Source organism: Ictidomys tridecemlineatus, chromosome 5, assembly GCF_052094955.1.
Source record: "Ictidomys tridecemlineatus isolate mIctTri1 chromosome 5, mIctTri1.hap1, whole genome shotgun sequence".
In the NCBI taxonomy this organism is placed as follows: domain Eukaryota; kingdom Metazoa; phylum Chordata; class Mammalia; order Rodentia; family Sciuridae; genus Ictidomys; species Ictidomys tridecemlineatus.
Window position 1 is genome coordinate 37,772,812 of NC_135481.1, and position 20,309 is coordinate 37,793,120.

Below are 20,309 nucleotides of genomic sequence, written 5' to 3' on the forward strand. Positions count from 1 at the left end.
TCCCCAGCCCTTTTTATGTTTTATTTTGAGACAGGGTCTTGTAAGTTGCATAGGGCCTCACAAAGTTGCTGAGGCTGGCTTTGAACTTGTGAGCCTCCTGTCTCAGCCTCCTGGCTGTTGGGATTATAGATGTGCACCACTGCACCTGGCTGGGTTGTTTTTCTTAGTAGGAAATTTTCCCTGCTTTGTACCTTTACATCAGAGCCCATTTTCCTTTTCTGACCTCAGTGAAGTCTAAGTGCCAGTATGTTGAGAGCCACAGACAAGTCAAGATGGCGCCTGGCACTTTGCCAAGAGGAGTGGTTTGAGAAGTAACACCAGCGAGCCATTAAGATGATAGAGATTCCTTAATGACTGACTGCTGTGTCTAGATTATGTCAATGAAGTTAAGCTATGTGTAATCATTAAGATGATGAGGATTCCTTATTGGTTGACTGCTGTATCTAGTTTATGTTAATTAAGTTAAACTTTGTGTAATTAGTTGGGTATATATACTTCTCTGTAATAAAGTGGCTCCCGCTGTATCAACCTTCACAAGTTGCTTGTTACCTCCCTCCCCCTTACTTTGCCCAGCCAGACTGCGGCACCAGTAAACCATCAGCTAAGCAGATTTGTATCATAAGAAAGGCCAGCTAGGCAGCTGGCCTGGAGTCAGTATACAGGCACACTAAGACATTGCTGGCAGTGAAATGAGTTGGTGACATTTTCTTATTCTCCAAATCTCCTTTCTGGAAAGGTACTATACGTAGTGAGATGACCCTGTGTGTGTGTGTATGTGTGTGTGTGTGTGTATGTGTGTGTGCGCGCGCGCACACGCCCACAAGGACACCCGGGTGACACACCTGTTGTTCTGACAGTCCTAAAACTGCCTTCTAAGGAGGACAGGCTAAGTTAACTGCAACACTGAGAGTATAGGGGAGGCTGAGAGTTGCCCACAGCCAGTTTTATTCTCCCTTCCCCCTGGAGCAGCCACTCTGTCCTTTGAAACAGGGCATAGGTGTCTTGAAGGGCTGAGATTGTTGGCCTGCTGGGTGCTCTGCAGGCAGCAAATCAGGTGCAGGAGAGCGGACATCTCATTCCTCCTCAGCTTCTCCCTCAGGAGCCAAATAAGCCAAATTATTTTCATTTGGTCTCGGATGCCCTTTTCTCTCAAGTTTTAAATTGTACCTGTTGATGTCCTCTCTAATCTTACTTAACAGAGCTTGTCTGTAGTACACGTCAAAGGTAATACTTCCTGAACAAAAGGCTGAGAGAGGAGGGTCTGATGGAATAGCCAAGCTAGCAAAGAGAAAACTAAATATTCCTTCATATTACAAATGTCATTTTTGTTAAAAGATTCCTTTAATATGGATCTGTTCTGGGGCAACTTAAAACAAGAGTTCCAGTTACAAGCACTATTTTTGGTAATATAGTTTTTGGGGTGTGTGTGTAAGAATTCTTCATGCTCCAGAGGCATGCTTGGTACACAGATAGCCACAGAGTTATTTTCTAAAGAAGGGGGTGCAGCTAGAAGCAGAGCTCTGGTTCTTGCTGAGTGGGGTGTGTTGATGTCTTTGCGACTCTAAAAAGGGAAGCTGTAGCATGCAGCACACCTCCTGTGACACAAGGCAAAGCACTAATGAGAAATGGGGCAGGATACACAATAATCACCATGAGTCAATGAGCAAAAATTAATTGCTATAAAATTCTTCCAAAAATGCATTAAAAGCAAAAACACATTTTTGTCCCTTTACCTCCCAGAAAGGGACCACACCTTTTAGTAACCTCTGGATCATCTGGCAAGATATGGCTGGAGGGCCTACCTAGATCTCCTTGACAGATATCGGTCCTATTGGCTCCACCAATGATAAATCTGGGATTCTCACAAATTTCCTGTGAAACAAAAGAGAAACGACCAGGTAAAACTAATAGTAGTAGCTATTATTTGTTGAGTCCTGGCATTTAGTGTTGATTGGCACCCTGTATCAGGAGCTTTATACCCATCTCTCATTTAAGTCTCCAAAAAAGAGTCTTGTGAATTGGATACCATCTTGTTATTTTTCAGATAAGAAAACCGAGGCTCTGAGAGGTTAAGAAACTTGTCCAAGGATACACAGATAGTAAGTGCTAAAAGCCAGCTGCATGCCTCCTTTTCATTATCCTATAGTGCTCCTCAAACTGTCATACTATTTGAGTAAGGATGCACCTTGAGAAGGCTGTGTCATTTCTGCTTTAACAAAGTGACAACAGAAAGCACAGTTCTTGCTCTTCCTAAACAAGAAGGAATGCCAGAAGGAAAATAAACTTCTTTCTCTCAAAGATAATGGTAACATAGATATTTAAAGTTAGTGTATGTCCCTACTTCCATGGACTCGAATGCTGGGGAAGCAGAGAGTAGACTTGGTATAAGCCTCACCAGCCTCCCGGTCTGTTGGAGGGGGCAAGTCTTTATTTAAAGTCCATCCAATAAAGCACCAGTGGCTCCAGCAGTTTTAAGTTCAGGTAATAGGTTAGTGTTTAGCCCAACAGAGGTCAACAGAGGGCGCTCTTGGTTTGTATGAAGACTTCAAGTTTGTTTTTTTGTTTTTTGTTTTTTGCCAGTGGGTGAGAATTTTGTTTACTTTAAAAAATAATTATAGATACAGTGTTTTGGTTTTAACACTTTTCTTCACAGCTTTGAGAATCCTTGCTATTCCTGTGACACCCTCTCTGCCTCCTCTCTTTTCCCAACAACCCAATATATCCCAAGTGAGCTAAAGCTCCTGGCACTCAGGGATGGAAAGTCTTGCTTACAGCACATTACAGCCCTCTTCCTATCGCATTTAAACTCTGAATGCAGTGGAAGGATAAACCACTACCAATAATTTTTTAAACAATTACCTATATTTGGAGAGAGGGAATAGGTGCAAGGAATTGGGACAAATAAAACTTTAAACATAACCATTTGAAAATAGGTTTGAGAGCTGGGGTTGAGGCTCAGAGGTAGGGTGCTCGCCTAGCATGTGTGAGGCACTGGGTTCGATCCTCAGCACCACATAGAAATAAAGATATTGTATCCACCTATAATTAAAAAATAAATACTAAAAAGAAAATAATTTTGACAAAAAGCATGTAAGGTTTTATATAATTAAAAGCTAAAATTAAAGAGAAATCATATAAAGCAATCTGTAAAAGCTGAAAGCAAACTGAAGCAAAGCAAGCTAACTGTACATCAAGTCAGGGACATAAAATGAGTTATTTCAAGTGACTTAAAATATAGCTTTTTTACTATCTATCCCTTTGGGAATATTGCCTAAGAACAAACCCAAAACCATAAGAAATAAGAACAAATAATAATATCCTTATTTTAAAACTGATATGTGACATGTATACAATAAGATAAAGCAGATAAGAACTTATGCTAATGTAATTAGCATAAAAAATGTAAAATTATAAAATAACTAAAAAAACTGCAGTGTTCAAATTGAGTTGCATATTTAACTCATGAATTACAAAGAAGGAAAGCAAAGCAAAGGTGAATACTGAAACTATAATTCAAAAATCTTCCTCTAAATAAAAGAATATATTTGATACTGCATATTTGAAATAACAAATGGAATACTAAGAATATCAACACAGAATGACATGAAGGTATATTCTAACACATTACTGGACTTCAAAGAAAAGGAGGGGAAATACTTTGGGCATGTAGGAAAAAATAAGTGACTTATAAGGGGAAAATCTTCTATTATCAGACTTTTCAGTAACAATTTTTTTTTTTTTTTTGTGGTGCTGGGGATTAAACCCAGGGCCTTGAAGCACTCTACCAACTGAGCTATAGCCCCAGCCCTCAGTAATAATTCTTTCTGTCAGAAAAAAGTGAAGCAATATATTTAGGATCATCAAAGAAGGGAAATGTGAACCAAGAATTTATTTATAGTATAACTTTGTTTCAAGTGTAAAGGGTATGGACAAACAATCCCAATATGTACGAATTCAGGGAATATTGTTCTCATTAGTTCTTCCTAAGGAATATACTAGAGAGAAGCCACAGACAATAAGAAGAACTTGAAAAACATCAACATGGGTAGGGTGAGCACTTAATATAATACAGCTATTTACAGAATTAAAACTAAATGATGCTTAGCCAGGTATTGTGATTGCTTGGAGGCCGAAGCAAGAGGATTGTAAATTTGGCTTTAACACTTGTTAAAGACCCAGTCTCAAAAATATAATTTTAAAGAAAGAGCTGAGGAGAACGGGCTTCCACAATCACTCCTTCTCTCCCGAACTGCCATTTCTGACATTCAGCTCTGGACTTTGCTCTCAATTTGCTCTGGAGTCCCAGGTTGCTCTGCAGTAAGGGGCTGAAGATCCCTAGTAAGGTAGACTGGCTCCTGAGCACCAGGAAATGAACACTACTCCCTCACCTTGGCATTGCATCACCTCAATTTTAAGTCATGATATTTCACTTGACTGGCCAGGAGTTGAAGAAGGACAGAGAACTCAAGAGACTTAATGTGGAAATATATGCAGAATCTGAAATGTTACTTAGAACTTTGAGAACCAGAGTGGCGCCAATCAGATGAACCAGCAGCTCAAGATTCCATGTCCAGAGCCAGGAGGTCACAAGAAAAAACTCAGCCCAGGAAACACTGGGTTCAACATATATATGCTATAATCCTGATTCATCACCTCCAAAATGCAACTTTATTAAGCCCCACTACATGATGCTTTGCCATACAGGATCACATAGTCATAAACAATTTTTTAAATGACTCCAAGGAAAATTAATCCAATGTTGGAATTCCTTTTCTCTCTAAATATTAACGAAGATAAAATTGTAAACAGATATAAATCTTAAAAAACAACAACAACAAAAACTAAAAGAATCAATGAACACAACTTTCTTTTTCCTTTCCAATGTGAAAAGGAGTCTCCAGGTTTTTTTTTTTTTTTTTTTTTTTTATCTTTCAACTGGCTCCTTCCCAGCCTTTTCTGAACACTTGGTCATTGACCTTACCTCCATCAGCAATGGCTGCTGGCAATTGTGAAAGTCTGCGCTGCTCTAGGAAGATTGGAGAACTGACTTCATGCTTTGTGCTCCTCCCTTTTGGGATCCCTGGGACAAGTTCTCTGTCACTCAACCACCTTACCCTTCCCATCCTGACTCTTTGAAATCTTAATGGGAAAAGTCTGGTAAATAAAATTCTTTATCTTGATATAGTTGAAAGAAAGCAAGCAAGAAAGCAAGCAAGAAAGAAAGAGCTGAGGTGGAGTTCAATGATACAGCACTTGCCTAGAATGTGCAAGGGCCTGGGTTCCATTCCCAATGCCAGGGTGCAGGTAGCGGGTTGGGACCTAAGTGGTGGTTAAAAGAGAAAATATATAGTATGTAATGTATTACCTGTAATGTTCAGGCAATGCACAAGTACTTAAAACTATTTCACATAGGAGAAGAAAGAATGAAAAAAATCTGTTTTCAGGAAATCATTTGTGGGGATATTATTAAATATTGTTATTTAGACAAACAAAAGTTGAGGGAATTCATTGCCAGCAGACTTGCCTTGCAAGAAACAATAAAAGAAATTCATCAAGGAAACAAAAAAGTGATATAAAAAACTTGAACCCAATAAAAGAAGAAAGCATGTAGGAGAAGGTATAAAAATAAACCTTTCATTTTTCTTATTGTATGTTAATTTCAGTCAAAGCAGAATCCAAAATGGAAAATTATCAGAGAGAAAGAGGGCCTTATGTAATGATAAAAACATTGTGGTGGAGGGGGTGGCACATGCCTATAATTCCAGAGACTCAGGAGGCTGAGGCAGAGGCCAGTCTTAGCAACTTAGTGCAATCTTGACTTGAAATAAAAAATTTTAAAAAGGCTGGGGATATAGTTCAGTGGTTGAGCTCTAATAATATAGACAGACAGACAGACAGACAGACAGACACACACACACACACACACACACACAATTTTCCAAAAAGACATAATTCTATTTGTGTGTGCACCCAACAACAGGGTATCAAAGTACATGAGATAAAAAGTGACAGAACTAAAGGAGAAATAGATAAATCCAATATTATAGTTGGAGAGTTCACCATCTCTTTTTTAATAATTAAAGGCCAAGTGGGCAGAAAATCAGTAAGGATACAGTTGGCCTGAACAACATGATCAATCAACTTGATTGAATTGACTTTAATAGAATATTCTACCCCCAAATGGAGGAATAAGCAGTCTTCTCAAATTTCTCTGTCACAAGTCATTTAGGCAGATCACACTGTGGGTCATCAAATATACCTTAACAGATGTAAAAGAACAGAAATCATACAAACTATGTTCTCAGACCATAGTGGAATGAAACAAAATAAATAACAAAAAGACAGCTGAAATTATTTGGAAATGAAACAAACATTTCTAAATAACACATAGGTCAAAGAAGAAATTTCAAAGGAAGATTTTTAGAACTAAATGACAATGACAATTAGGGGCTGGGGTTGTGGCTCATTGGTAGAGTGCTTGACTGGCACATGTGAGGTACTGGGTTCGATCCTAAGTATCACATAGAAATAAATAAGTAAATGTACTGTGTCCATCTACAACTAAAAACACCTATTTTTTAATTAAAAAAAGAACTATATGACAACTAAATATAGCATCATAATTTGTGGGATGAAGCAAAAGCAATGCTTGAAGGGAACTTTATGGCATTTAATGCATATATAAGAAAGTAGGATATAAAATCAATAACATTCAACCCAAGAAAAGGAGAAATTTAAGCCTAAAGTGAGAAGAAGAAAATAAATTAAAAACTAGAGCAGAAATCAGTGAAATAAAAAAAGTTAATGAAAACAACTATTTTTTTTGGAAGGAGCAAGAAAACTGATGAAACTCTACCATATTTAACAAGAAAAAAGAGAAAACATAAATTACTAATAGAAAAAATGGAGACATCACAACTGATTCTATGGACATTATAGGACTCCTTCAGGCATTTGATAATTTAGATGATATGGATACATGTTTTGAAAGATACAAACTACCAAAACTCACATAAGGAGAAATAGATCATATGAATAGAGGTATACCTCTCAAAGAGTCAATAACTAGTAACTCCCCCAAATGAAAAGACCTAGATGACTTCACTGGTGAATTCTACTAAATATTTAAGGAAGAAATGGTACCAATTCTCCACAAATTTTCCATAAAATAGAAGCAGAAGGATCACTTTTTATGACTCATTTGATGAAGCCAGCATTATCCCAACATGAAACCATAAAAAGATATTATGAAAAAAGAAAAACTACAGACCAATATGTGGTATGAACATAAAAAATACCCTGATCAAAATAATAGCATCTTGGGGTTGGGTTTGTGGCTCAACAGCAGAGTGCTTGCCTACCATGTGTGAGACACTGAGTTCAATTCTCAGTACCACATATAAATGAATAAAAAAAAGGGTCCATCAACAACTAAAAAAATTTAAAAGAAATAAAAAATATTAGCATCTCAAATATAATAATGTATAAATAGAGTTAGATACCTTAAGTAGGATTTATTCTAGTTATGCATGGCTGATTTAATATTCAAGACTCAATGTAATATACCACATCAACAGGCTAAGAAGAAAAAGTCCTATGATCATATTGATTGTTGCAGAAAAAATATTTGACAAACCTCAACACTTGTTTAAACCAAAACCCCACAACTCTTACCCAAGTAGGAATAGAGGAGAACTTCCGTGATTTGTCAAAGAACATCCACTTTGCAAAGAACAACTAAAACTTCATACCTAAAAGTGAGACACTGGATGTTTTTTCCCCAAGATCAGGAACAAAGCAAGATGTTCCCTAAAACTCCTATTCAACATCATACTGGATGTTCTAAGTAGAATAAGGAAATGAAAGATGCAAAGATTAAAATAAAAAAAATAAACAAACTGCCTTTATTCAGATTACATTGTCTATATAAAAAATCCCAAATGAGTGACAAAAACAACAACAACAAAAGAAAACCCACTGAGAACTAATAAGCAAAGTGTAGCAATTCCATTTACATGACCACACATTAGGTGTAAGTCGATATGAACTCATGTTTAGCTTTATATAGGCACAGGTGGTTATACAGAAAAATATTTATGGATAAGTGTATATGCATGCATTAGTACACACACACTTATCTTTATCAGCTGAGAGTCAGACAGTAGCAATGAACAAAACTAGCAATCAGATTCTGGTTTCTAATACCATTTACAATAAAAGAAACCAGTGCTCAAGAATAAAACCTCACAACAAAAGGGTATATGAAATAGACACAGGGGCCAACTGACAACTCCCAGTGATCACAGCTGAACAATGAGCAACAAAATAAGGCAGTATTAGATCATAACCCAAAAAGAATAAAATGAGTCTAAACTGATATAAATAAGTGATTGAACAAGTTAATGAAGAGAAAAGACAAAGCTCTCAGGCAGAATTATTTCCAATTATTTACATAGGGTCCTCTGCACTCAAGCAGGCAGAGCATAACTCCCATTTGTTATGGATTTATGCTTTGGTCTTGCTTCTGAAGAGTATGATAAGGAAAGGGAGAGGGGAATAGGAGCTTTGCAGTAGAGAAAGCTGACAAACTTTACTTCAGTCATGTTAAAGCTCAACATCAACAATGATGAAGTGTGTTTACAGTCTTGCCCTTGATAGATACCTAATGAAATGAGGTATCTCTTTACTTCTGCGTGCCTCCTCCCCCAAACCCATAAATCCAATCAGGAGAAAAACAGCAGAGAAATGCCATTTGACGGGTATTTTACACAATACCTGACCAGTACTCTTTAAAACTGTAAAGATACAGAAACAAAGAAAGCTTGAGAGATTGAGATAAACAATAGGAGCTAAGGAGACAGCACAACCAAGTATAAAGTGTCTTGGACAGAATTTCCAAATAGAAAAAGATAAAAAAAAAAAAAGATAGCATGTAAAAACGAAGGAAATCTGAACAAAGCATGGCCTTCAGTTCTAAAAATAGGTACATTCATTACAATTAATAGACCAATAATGACCTTACTACTCTAAGATGTTAATAGAGAAAACTGGGTGCAAGGTACAGTGGCCCCTGCTTATCCACAGGAAATATTTTCTAAGACCCCTAGTATATGCCCAAAACTTTGGATAGTACCAAACCCTAAATATACTGTTTTTCCCTATACATACACACCTATGATAAACTTTAATTTATAAAGTAGGCAATTAAGAGAATAATAGTAACTAACAATAAAACAGAATAATTATAATAATATACTGAAATGAAAGTTATTTAACTTAAGAATTGTTTATTTCTGGAATTTTCCATTTAATAATTTCAGACCACAGTTGACTACAGGTAACTGAAATCTTAGAAAGCAAAATTGACGATAAGGGGAAATACCGTATATGGAAACTGTACTTTCTCCACAATTTTTCTGCAAGTCTAAAATTGTTCTAAATTTAAAGTTTATTTTAATAAGACATTAAAACACATCAAATATTTTTTCATACATTCAAATGAATTCATTTGCTGGGTTGCACACATACACTGCCTCAGAGCCCCCTGCTTTAGAGTTTTTTGTCTGCTCTAAATGCAGGGAACCCTTCTGGGGTTTTAGGCACCTCTTTTCAGGCAGAACAGCTTTGCCCAATATGCCCCTAAAGCACTTTGATCTACTCCCACTGACACAAATGGTCTCTTCAGTTGCCCCACAATTGGGTAGTCAGGAGCAAACTGCTTCACCCTGGAAGGAGTCTGGCTGGTCAACATGGATCTTGCCATTTAAAGAGAAGTGACACCTCACTAACAAGCCAGGCTTAGATGAAAAGTTAAAGGCGGCCAGTCTCTAGCCTCCAGTTTTTTTTTTTTTTACTGTTCAAAACCTTGCATAGAATTCTCCCTGAAACTGTGAGCCTCAAACTCTTAACCAGTCCACTCTCCCAGCCCTGAATTCCTGCTCTCCAGAAGAGCCAGGATGGTCAATTATAGCTTAAAATCTTACTGTGAGTTTAAGACAATGTATTAGGTATTAGCTCTCTTAAAAAAATTGTAATCTCAAAAGAAAGAAAAAAAATTTTTAATTAAAAAATATACAGTCTCAGGAACCTATAAAGTATTATAATACTCTCTAGTTCTAGAATAGAAAAATAACACCTCCAGGTTTAGGAGAAAGCAGGACGGTATTTGGGGACACACAGGTAAAGAAAGCCTTCATAAGCCACTTGCTCAGAGGGGCTTTGGGGTCCATGGCCCTGGGTTCTGGACCACTTGACCTCCTGTTCCCTAAGAGTTATCTCCTGAACCCATGTTCCTTTCATCCCTACCTTTGGTCTTTTCCACATGATGGCCTTCATCTTGGTTTTCTGGCTCAGCTCATGAGAGCCCAGAGCCTGTACACCTGCTGGGAAGACACGATCTTCAAAGAGGCACTTCTGAGCCAGACACCGTTGTTTGAGAACGACAAAATCCTGCCCCTCAAATTTGAGGGGCTGTGCTACAGTGCCCTCACCATTTCTCCTGTCCCTTTCTCGGATCACACGATCACAGAAGAATCCTGGCAGCAGGTAAGGCATGGTGACCACTCAGGGAGTGGAACTGGGCCTTAACTGCGGCCTCTCTCCCACTGCGCCCTCAGCCCAGGCCTAATCCTCTCCTGAATAGCCCAGAGCCTATATAGCTCCTCCACCCTCAGCAGCGCGATGCAAATGAACACAGCCCAGAGAAAGGCTGTGATCAGAGTCAGCAGCTTTGGCTGGAGGCCCCTGAGCCCACGGTCTAGGGGCAACACCATGCGAGTCACAGAGGGAGCCAGGGATGGGAAACAGCTAGCCAGAGATGGCCCCAGGACAGACCACAGTGGCTTGTAGATCTTATGGGTATCACCAACAGCCTTGCTGAGACTCTTTCTTTAAAAAAAGAAAATATAGTTACAAAGAGGCTCACCCTACCTCAGCAAAAGGCATTCATGCCTTTGACGCTGGCGGTCAATGGGATATAGCATGGGGCCTTCTAAACATGCTGTATACACTAATCCTATACAGGCTGCTGAATGCATAGGAGGAATCTGCTTCAAGCCATTGTCTGAGGGTAATGAAGCCTCCATTCTCCTGATGTCCCTGCCCCACCCCACTCCCAAAGAACTTGACTAGCCATGTAGGGACTCTAATCTGTGAGAAGGATCCAGAGAGGAGGTAAATGGACCTCAGATGAAAGTCTGTTAGAGAACAGACATCCACTGATGCAAATTCAAATTCAGGACCCATGGGGCAAGAACATGGTGGATGGGGAAGGCAAATAAACATGTGTTGGAATTATATTCCTAAGAAAGCTTGGCTTTTTCTAAGTATCCCCATGCTTAAATGGACAATGCTAATGTGAGCACAGGAAGTTGAAGTAGGCGGAAACTGAGGTCTGGCAGGATGCCCACTTGGGTGCCCAGTCTGCTTGTCTGCTCATTAATCCCCATTGGTCTTCTTCTGCTCTGTGCTTCTCAATGGTAGTCTTTGAACAACCAGCATCAGAATTACCTGTGATACCAATTTGAGATGCAGATTCTCAGGGCTCATCTTCAGAATTTGAATCCCTCAGGTAATCAGATAGGGGTCTGAGACTTTGCATTTTAAATAGGCTCATTAGGAGATTCTATGTCCACTAAAGTTTGAAACCATGATTTTAGCATTACAGGGTACTAGAATAGCTCAAAATAATTTGTGAGGTCAGTTCTTTTAAGAAACAATTTAATTTTTAGGGCTGGGGATATTAGCTCAGCAGTAGGGAGCTTACCTGACATGCACAAAGACCTAGATTTGATCCCAAGTGCTGCAAAAACAAAACTAAATAAAAAATAATTTTTATTCAATTCATACATGAACAGAGACTTAAATTACCAAGTAATAAAAAAGAACACAGAACTAGCAGTCTTTTGCCCTTCTTTTTCCATTGCTAAATCCTTCTCCACAAAGGAAATCATATTTAATTCTAATTTTAGATTTCAGCTATTGCAATTTCTAAGCTCAATAGTTAACATTTTGCCACCTTGGTTTACCTACCTGTGTATTTGTATTTATTGATTTTGTTTCTTTTGCCGAACCATATGAAAGAATAATTGCAGTTATCATGACACTTTTCATCTATGAATATTTAGGATTATACTTAGAATATAGCAGGCATCTTCTAAGGACAAGAACATCCTCCTACTAACCACAATACCATTACCATGAAATTCAAAATTATTCTGTGATATTTTCCAAGATAAATCCAAATCCATTTGTTAATTTTTTCAGTTGTTCCTGCAATGCCTTTTATTGCTCCCCGCCCCACCTACTGAGGGATGAACCCCCAGGGCCACTCTACCACTGAGCTACACCCCTAGTCCTTTTTATTTTTTGAGACAGGTTCTCTTTAAGTTGCTGAGGCTGGCTTGAAACTTGTGATACTCCTGTCTTAGTCTCCTAAATCACTGGGATTATATGTATGTGCCACTGTGACCAGTTTGTCCAGTTTTAAAATTGCTTTTTTAGGAATTATTTTTGTGTGTGTTATTGGGGATTGAACCCATTGTCTCTTTATCATTGAGCTAAAAAATTATTTTTGAGACAGGGTCTCACTAAATTGCTTAGGTTGGCCTTGAATTTGCAGTCTTCCAGTTTTAGCTTCTTGAGTCTCTGGGATTATAGGTGTGTGCTACTATGCCTGGCCTGCTTTTGTTTTTTTTGTTTGTTTGTTTTTTGTTTTTTGTTTGGTATCAGGGATTGAACCCAGGAGCACTTACCCATGAGCCACATCCCCAGCTCATTTTATTTTTTATTTTGAGACAGGGCCTTGCTAAATTGCTTAGTGCCTTGCTAAATTGCTGAGGCTGGCTTTGAACCTGCAGTCCTCCCATCTCAGCCTCCCGAGTCTCTGGGATTACAGAGGGCATGGCCAGCATTTTTTGGGGGGTGGGTACCAGGGATTGAACTCAGAGGTTCTTGAACAGTAAGCCACATCCCCAGCCCTACTTTGTATTTTATTTAGAGACAGGTCTCACTGAGATGCTTAGTGCCTCAATGTTGCTGAAGTTGGCTTTGAACTTGCTATCCTCCTGCCTCAGCCTTCGAAGTCCTATGCCACCACACCCAGCTCTGGCCAGCTTTTGTATTTTGAACCAGAATCTAAATAAGGCTCAGATGTTAAACTTTAATAATTGAATAGTTGGATCAGGTGCTGTTGAAGTAAGAATTAATGAACCAGAAGATAAGTCAAAAGGAATCACCTAGAATACCACATAAAGAATGGAAGAAATAGGAAACTGAAAAAAAGGAGAAGGAAGAGAACATGATGTCATTAAGATATCTGCAGGATAGAGCAAGGCAAATTCAGCTTTGCATCTAATTTGAGTTCCAGAAAAAGATAATAGGAAGTATGCAGAGGATAACATTCTAGGAGCTTTTTACAATTGGTCAATAATTCCAATCTTCAGATTCAGGTATTATAATGAATCTTAAGTAAGAAAGATATAAAGAAATGCCACAACATAGTGGCATTGTAGTATACTATAGAAAGAAGATCTTGGCCTCATGTGTGGAATCTAGGAAGGCATGAAAGCAAACAGGGAGGCTACTAGAGAAGAGGAAGGGGATCAAAAGGAAGGGAGAGGGAAGGGCAAAGGAAGACAATGGGGCTGGATATGATCAAAGCATGTTATTTGCATGTAAAATATACCACAATGAAACTCATTCTGTGTAATTAAAATGCACTAATTTAAAAAAGGAACTTGTAAACAATACACTCCAGGAAAAAGGAAAATTATTTTGGAAAGAAAATTTTAAGACATAAGAAAGAATGGTAAGCAAAGAAATTGGCAAACATTAAACCTAAGCAAATTTGACTGGATTAAAATTTATAATTTCTCATGTTTGGCATGTTGCTCAGGAAAATAGCAATTAAAGTGCTCTGTGGTCATCATTGGTTTCAGACTTTGTTAAAGTATGCATGTTAACATTTTTAGGGACACCATTGTTTTGGAGGATTCCTGGTGCACAGACTAGGTTTGGTTTCTCTGAAGTTCAGCTCCCTCTCTCTCATCATTCATTGGCATGGAATAATTGTTATTTAGTGCCAATGTAGGATTTTTTCTTTTCAGCGTTGAGTATCCCAGGCCGAGTCACCCCTCTGACTGGGAATCTACACAGGATGTGTTCATTTTAGAGGCAATGGGACACAGCAGAGAGCTCACAACAGCAGTAGACCTTCCCATGTTGGCAGAAAGCTTCCATCTTAACCGTGCTGATGTGATGCCAAGTGTGACTAGTTTTCCATAATTCTGAGCAAGACCACAGATTATCATAAAAGTACCTTCAGTACCGATTTGGGGGTTACAAATGAATTTTATTGAGCATGCAAATTGTAAATACGGAATCGGCAAATAATGAGCATTAACTGTATGGATCATATCAATAATATCCCCAGTGCATGCCTCTGGGAAAAAGTTAGAGGAATTTTGTGACTATTTGATCTGAAGCAACTAAAGGAGGGATGACATAATTACAAACAGGGAGGACTGCTGTATAGAGGAATCAGCTGATTCTTTTTTCACTGTCTTCTGGGTCTGAGCCAGATGTGCTACATTTGCCATCTGAAGAGTTCTGGCTAGAAATAAAGATGACCTTTCCCTAAGAGTTCAAGTTATTTTAAGAAGAGGGGGGCATCCTTTTGCTTTCAAACCCTTCACATCATGAAAGAAAGCCATTTTTTCTAAAATTGTGGAAGGGTGTAGCTCCTAGACAGTTTGTCCTTATGATATAAAAAATAATAGCAGTTTTTATACTATATGGTTGATGCTGTGGAGTATAGAATACCCTGATAAACATTATGAAAGTGTTTATTTAAACTTGAAGGTCAGATGAAAACAGTAAAACAAGTGTCAGCTTCCTTAAACAGAATCCTTCCCATGTGTTAGGAGGGGCCTTGGGCTTCCTTGGGAATTTAAACATGCCCTGAACCCCTACTTCATAAGTGTCCAAGAGAGCACAGCTTCCTCCCTTCTTCCCTCCATATTTCAGGGAGCTCCTGGAAGTGTCCTTTTTGCTTCTTTCTCTTTCCACACTCCTGAGCTTTCTACACCCCGACTTCCAGGCTCCTTCACTCGGTCCTGCCTGTGTAAATCAAGATACAGAATAGATCTCTGCTCTTCAACGAAAAGTTACCTGCCTCAGGCACTTCACATTAGTCAGTGAGATTTTGTGAAGGGCAGGCAGGAGAGGGCCGGCACCGGGTGAGTGGCCGTCAGCCCTTTTGCTTTCCCCACCCCACTTCCATTTCAGTTCTAGCTCTCCTCCTTGTAAGTAAAGCAGCGAATTTTCTTTTCTTTCCCTAGAAAACATTCATGTCTCTCTTCACATCCTGGGAGAAAGTACTCTTTATATAATTTATATAATTATAAAAATCCTTCTAATTTTCCCTTTTGCTATTTTTATTTTTTGGTGTGTTTAGTCAGGTTTTTTTTTTTTTTTTTTTTTTTTTTTTTGCCACTATGACTAAAAGATCTCACCAGAACAATTGTAGAGGAGGAAAAGTTTGTTTTGGAGGCTTACGGTTTCAGAAGTCTCAGTCCACAGACAGCCAGGTCTGTTCCTCAGGGCTCAAGGTGAGGCGGAATATCATGGTAGAAGATGCAGCTCACATCGTAATCAGAAAGCAGAGAGAGAGAAAGACTCCACTCTCCAGATACAAAATATATACCCCAGAGCCATGCTCCCCAATGAACCACTCCCTCCAGCCACACCTTACCTGCCCCCAGTTACCACTCAGTTAAATTCATTAGAGTATAACCCATTCATTTCTCCTCCAAACCTTCTTGCATTGCCTCACGCATGAGCTTTTGGGGGACATGTCATTTCCAAACTATTACACCGGGAGGTTGAATCCATGGGTGCTTAACCACTGAGCCACATCCACAGCCACCTCCCTTTTGCTCTTGAAGAAAGAAATTGAATGTTTCTGCCATGTTAAGAACCTAAAGAGTAGGGCTGGAATTGTGGCTCAGCAGTAGAGTGCTTGCCTAGCTCATGTGAGGCCCTGGGTTCATCCTCAGCACCACATAAAAGATAAATAAATAAAATAAAGGTATTCTGTCCAACTAAGACTAAAAAATAAGTATTTTTTTAAAAGAATTTGGAGAGTAGGTAAATTTGACTAGAACATGTCTAAAGAATCAAAGGAAATTCTGTAGGAGTAAGGAAACAGTTACAAGGCCTGACATCAAAAGTATAATATATCAACTCCTCTCTGTCCCCAGGGTAACAGCCTGGAAGAGAAGTTGGATCTGCCTGAAGATGGGAGGGGGCAGCACCTGGTCATATAGAAGGCAGCAAAAGCCAGCAGGTATGGATGGGTCCATGCTGATAGGCAGCATGGAAGAATAAATTGAATGGGAAAAGTAAGATGAGGAGGGAAGAACTGTGAGAAAAGGGGTCTTCTTTGTCTTAGTTTTTCCATTCTGGGTGTTATTTCCCCTCACATTTCACATTTTTCCTCACATCTCTGAAATCATGAAGCATCTTATATTAGAAAGCCTCCTTCCATTGCATTCAGCTGTGACTCTGTGGACATTCTTAGAAACTATATTTTTTAGAGAGAGAGAGAATTTTAATATTTATTTTTTAGTTTTCGGCGGACACAACATCTTTGTTTGTATGTGGTGTTGAGGATCAAACCTGGGCCGCACGAGTGCCAGGCGAGCGCGCTACCGCTTGAGCCACATCCTCAGCCCTCTGTGGACATTCTAAGATCAAGAAAGTGTAAGTGCTAGCATTGAATCTGGGCATAGTGGCACATGCCTATAATCCCAGTGACTCAGGAGGCTGTGGCAGAAGAATTGCAAGTTTGAGGCCAGCCTCAGCAACTTAGCAAGACCCTCAGCAACTTAGTGAAACTCTGTCTCAAAAATAAAAAATAAAATGAACTGGGGATGTAGCTCAGCAGTAAAACATCCCTGGGTTCAATATTCAGTAAAACACACACACACACACACACACACACACACACACACACACACACACAGGTGTTTAGCATGAAAGGCTTCACAATCGGGCGAAATGTGGCTTATGGTGAGTTGCAGCTTAGGAAACTTACCTAAATTCTATCCTTAAAGGAGCCTAATTTAAGAGATCTGGGGGATGGAAAAAGCAATAAGGTCAGCTGTTGGAGTACTATGGAGCTACTGATTGGCAAAGAGTTTTCTTCAGGTTCAGGTGTTGGCAGAGGGAACTAGCTGGCTGAAGGAGTGAGGAAGAACAGGTGTAAGAATGAGGTTTGGATATGGGGTTATAGTTTAGTGGCAGGTAGAAGGGAAGGAAAACACCAGAGAGCTGTGGGTAATGTTGAGGTCTTAATTCACTTTCCTGGTGCTTTTCCCCCATAGGACACAGTCTCCTTTTCAGACTGCTCATGTCTGACAGAGGTCACTACATCCAAAAAAGTATGTGGAACACTGGTTTCCAAAAAGAGAATTGCATTTCAGAAAGTTCTGGGTCATTTCAGTTTTTCAATTTCAATTTCAACCCATATTGAAAATTTTCATTTCTATTTGAATTCAATGACTGTAAATAATTCATTTGCCCCTTTCTGGACCTTTTTTTTTTAAAAAACACAATGCCTTTATTTTATTTATTTATGTGGTGCTGATGATCGAATCCAGTGCCTCACATATGTAGGCAAGCTCTCTACCACTTAGCTACAGCCCCAGGCCTCCTTTCTGGACCTTAATCATTTTACCCATAAAGTGAACAAGGACTACACCTGGACAACATCTCTAAGATCCATTTCAACTGATTGTCTCTAATGCAATTTTCTAATTTATGCTAATGAACCCAAGATGATGTTCCCATGATCTTCTTTTTTGTTGTTGTTCTCTGATCTTAACCCCAGGAGGACATGTGGGCATTTTAATCAACACTAGTCTTTGCTATCTGGTCCTGTAGCAACACAAACAGTAGAAAATTCAGGATCTTGTTGATGATGGTGATAGTTGGGAGCACACCCTGAAACAGCCAGGTCTCTTAGTGCACATCATTTCACACACTGACCCCAACAGGGGAAGTTTCAGGACCAATGTAGTGCCTAGAATATAAGAGACCCTTTAAACATTTTTATTAATTTGCGATTCTTTTAAGGCTCAAGTCTACCAGGGACCAGTAAAAATCTATTTGTAGGTTTTGGTCCCCTGTCTTTTGCAATGGTATCAGAAAAGGCTTTTAGGAGCTCCAGGCCTTGGAAATCAGGGCTGTCCTATGTCTTGGTAACCTATACCTTCAGTTGTGGGTTTTCATTCACCAGTTTCAGCTGTGTACCGCTGTGGGCCTGGGCTGTGCTGATTAAGGGGTCTAAAGATGAACAGGAAAGGCTTCTGCTCTTAGCAAGAAGGGAAGAAAGGAGAAAGTTCACCCCTGAAGTTTTGGAGAGAAAGGGAGGAGAAACTATCCAGATAAAGACAAGAATGGAATTCTAGGCAGAGAACAGCATGAATGAAGGCCTCTTGGGTGAGAAGACCTGAGGCAATGGAGCAGCAGGACATTTAGCTCTGCTGGTGTGTCAGGGTCCTGGGGGCGAAAAGTGTGGCAGTGGGCAGGGCCATCTTGAGAAGGGCTGACATCTCAGTTAAGAAGTTTGGACTTATCCTGAAGGCAGTGGGGGGCATGTCAGTGAAGATATTTCAGCAGGGATGTGACATGATCAAGCACTGGCAGCAGGGACGGGTGTGTGTGTGTGGGGGGGATGAAGATCTTTTCTAAAGCAAGGGCCCTCAGGACAGTCAAGGGCCTTAGGGAAGGACTGTTAGGAGAGGAAAGGAGCCCTGTGGCATACACAGGGTTGTTGGGTAATTCAGCTCAGGTTCATAAAGAAAACCATGGTAAAAGAATGGCATTGGGGTTCAGCCAATGGCATTGGTGTTACCATTTCCTCATGGAGGGTTTCTCTTCCTAGACTGAGTTAGCTCCTTGCTACCTGATCCCTTACTACCCTGAACACTGATTCCTGACAGTCAATGAGACAGTCACTATCATTCAATGTCCATCTTCCCCTGAGGACTTTAGGCTCTAGAAAAGAATAAATTTTTGTCTTTCTTATTCACTGATGTCTCCCTAGTTTGCCCAGTGGCCAGCACTAGTAGATGCTCAATAAATATTTCTCCTTTTTGTTGGCGGGGATTACTTCTTGATCAAGATGTTTCTTGAATTAAGAACAAGAGTCACGGGCTGGGGATGTGGCTCAAGCGGTAGCGCGCTAGCCTGGCATGCGTGCGGCCTGGGTTCGATCCTCAGCACCACATACCAACAAGGATGTTGTGTCCGCCGAGAACTAAAAAATAAATATTAAAAATTCTCTCTCTTTCTCTCCTCTCTCACTCTCTCTTTAAAAAAAAAAAAAAAGAACAAGAGTCACACTGAGGAATGATCAGAGAAGGGAGCCAGGGGAACATAATTTTCCTCCTGGTAGATCACTGTAAATGAAACCCAGAGGCTGGAAGCATGCCCTAAGGGAATAGGTGTTTTTATCCAGGTTCTGTCATGTGCTCATTGGGTAGACTTCCCTCTGTATGCCTTGATATCCTCATTTGTGAGGTGAAATATAACGACAAAAATGATGGCTAGAATCTTCTAATGCTAACATTTCATACTTGAAAAGTTGTCTGCCACTCTCCTCTTTTTAAGGCTTCTGTGTTTCAGAAGTTCATGGCTACTGGCAAAAATGAAGAACAACAATATCATGATTTTTAGCCCAAGAAGAGGAAGGAATCTTACAAAGTTATTTAAACAGAGAAAGTAGATCTGGGTTGTGTGGAATTTATCCTGGATAAGGGAGATTTATTTATTTATTTTTATTTTTATTTTTTTTTTATTCAGTACTTTTTAACGTCATGCAATGAAACATGCACATTCCTCATACTTGTACGCATATACAACTATCTCTTCTAATAGCCCCTGAATTTCTTTTTTTTTCTTTTTTTTATTGGCTGTTCAAAACATTACAAAGCTCATGACATATCATCTTCCATACATTTGATTCAAGTGGGTTATGAACTCCCATTTTTATAGGATGAATTAAACCGAGTTCCAATCACTTTCATAAAAAGCAAGATTTTTTTTTCAGAGTGAGAGAAAATGAGAGAGAGAGAGAGAGAGAGAGAGAGAGAGAGAGAACAAGCAGCAGCTCTGCCTCCCACTCTCAGTTTGGCAAATTATCTAAGACTTGTCCCTCTCCTCCCTGCTTCACACATGAGGGCAGAGCCCAGCAGAGCTGCTGCCAGGATCCTTCCCCCAGTGCCCATGTGCATAGCTGAGCTGCA

At 39.4% G+C, this 20,309-nt stretch overlaps 1 protein-coding gene across 5 annotated transcripts in view; it reads right to left on the minus strand.

Annotated features, from left to right (window-relative positions):
• Capn3 (calpain 3) overlaps nt 1–20,309 on the minus strand; it is a 44,870-nt gene that overhangs the window by 22,666 nt on the left and 1,895 nt on the right. For 3 of the 5 annotated variants that reach the window (XM_078048946.1, XM_040275054.2, XM_005316456.5), the window contains exon 2: nt 1,803–1,872. In XM_078048946.1, coding sequence (XP_077905072.1) covers nt 1,803–1,872 — 70 coding nt within the window. Of the gene's footprint in view, nt 1–1,802; nt 1,873–10,305; nt 11,962–20,309 lie in introns of those variants that run through there. The other 2 variants (XM_078048947.1, XM_078048945.1) reach the window with 1 other exon arrangement.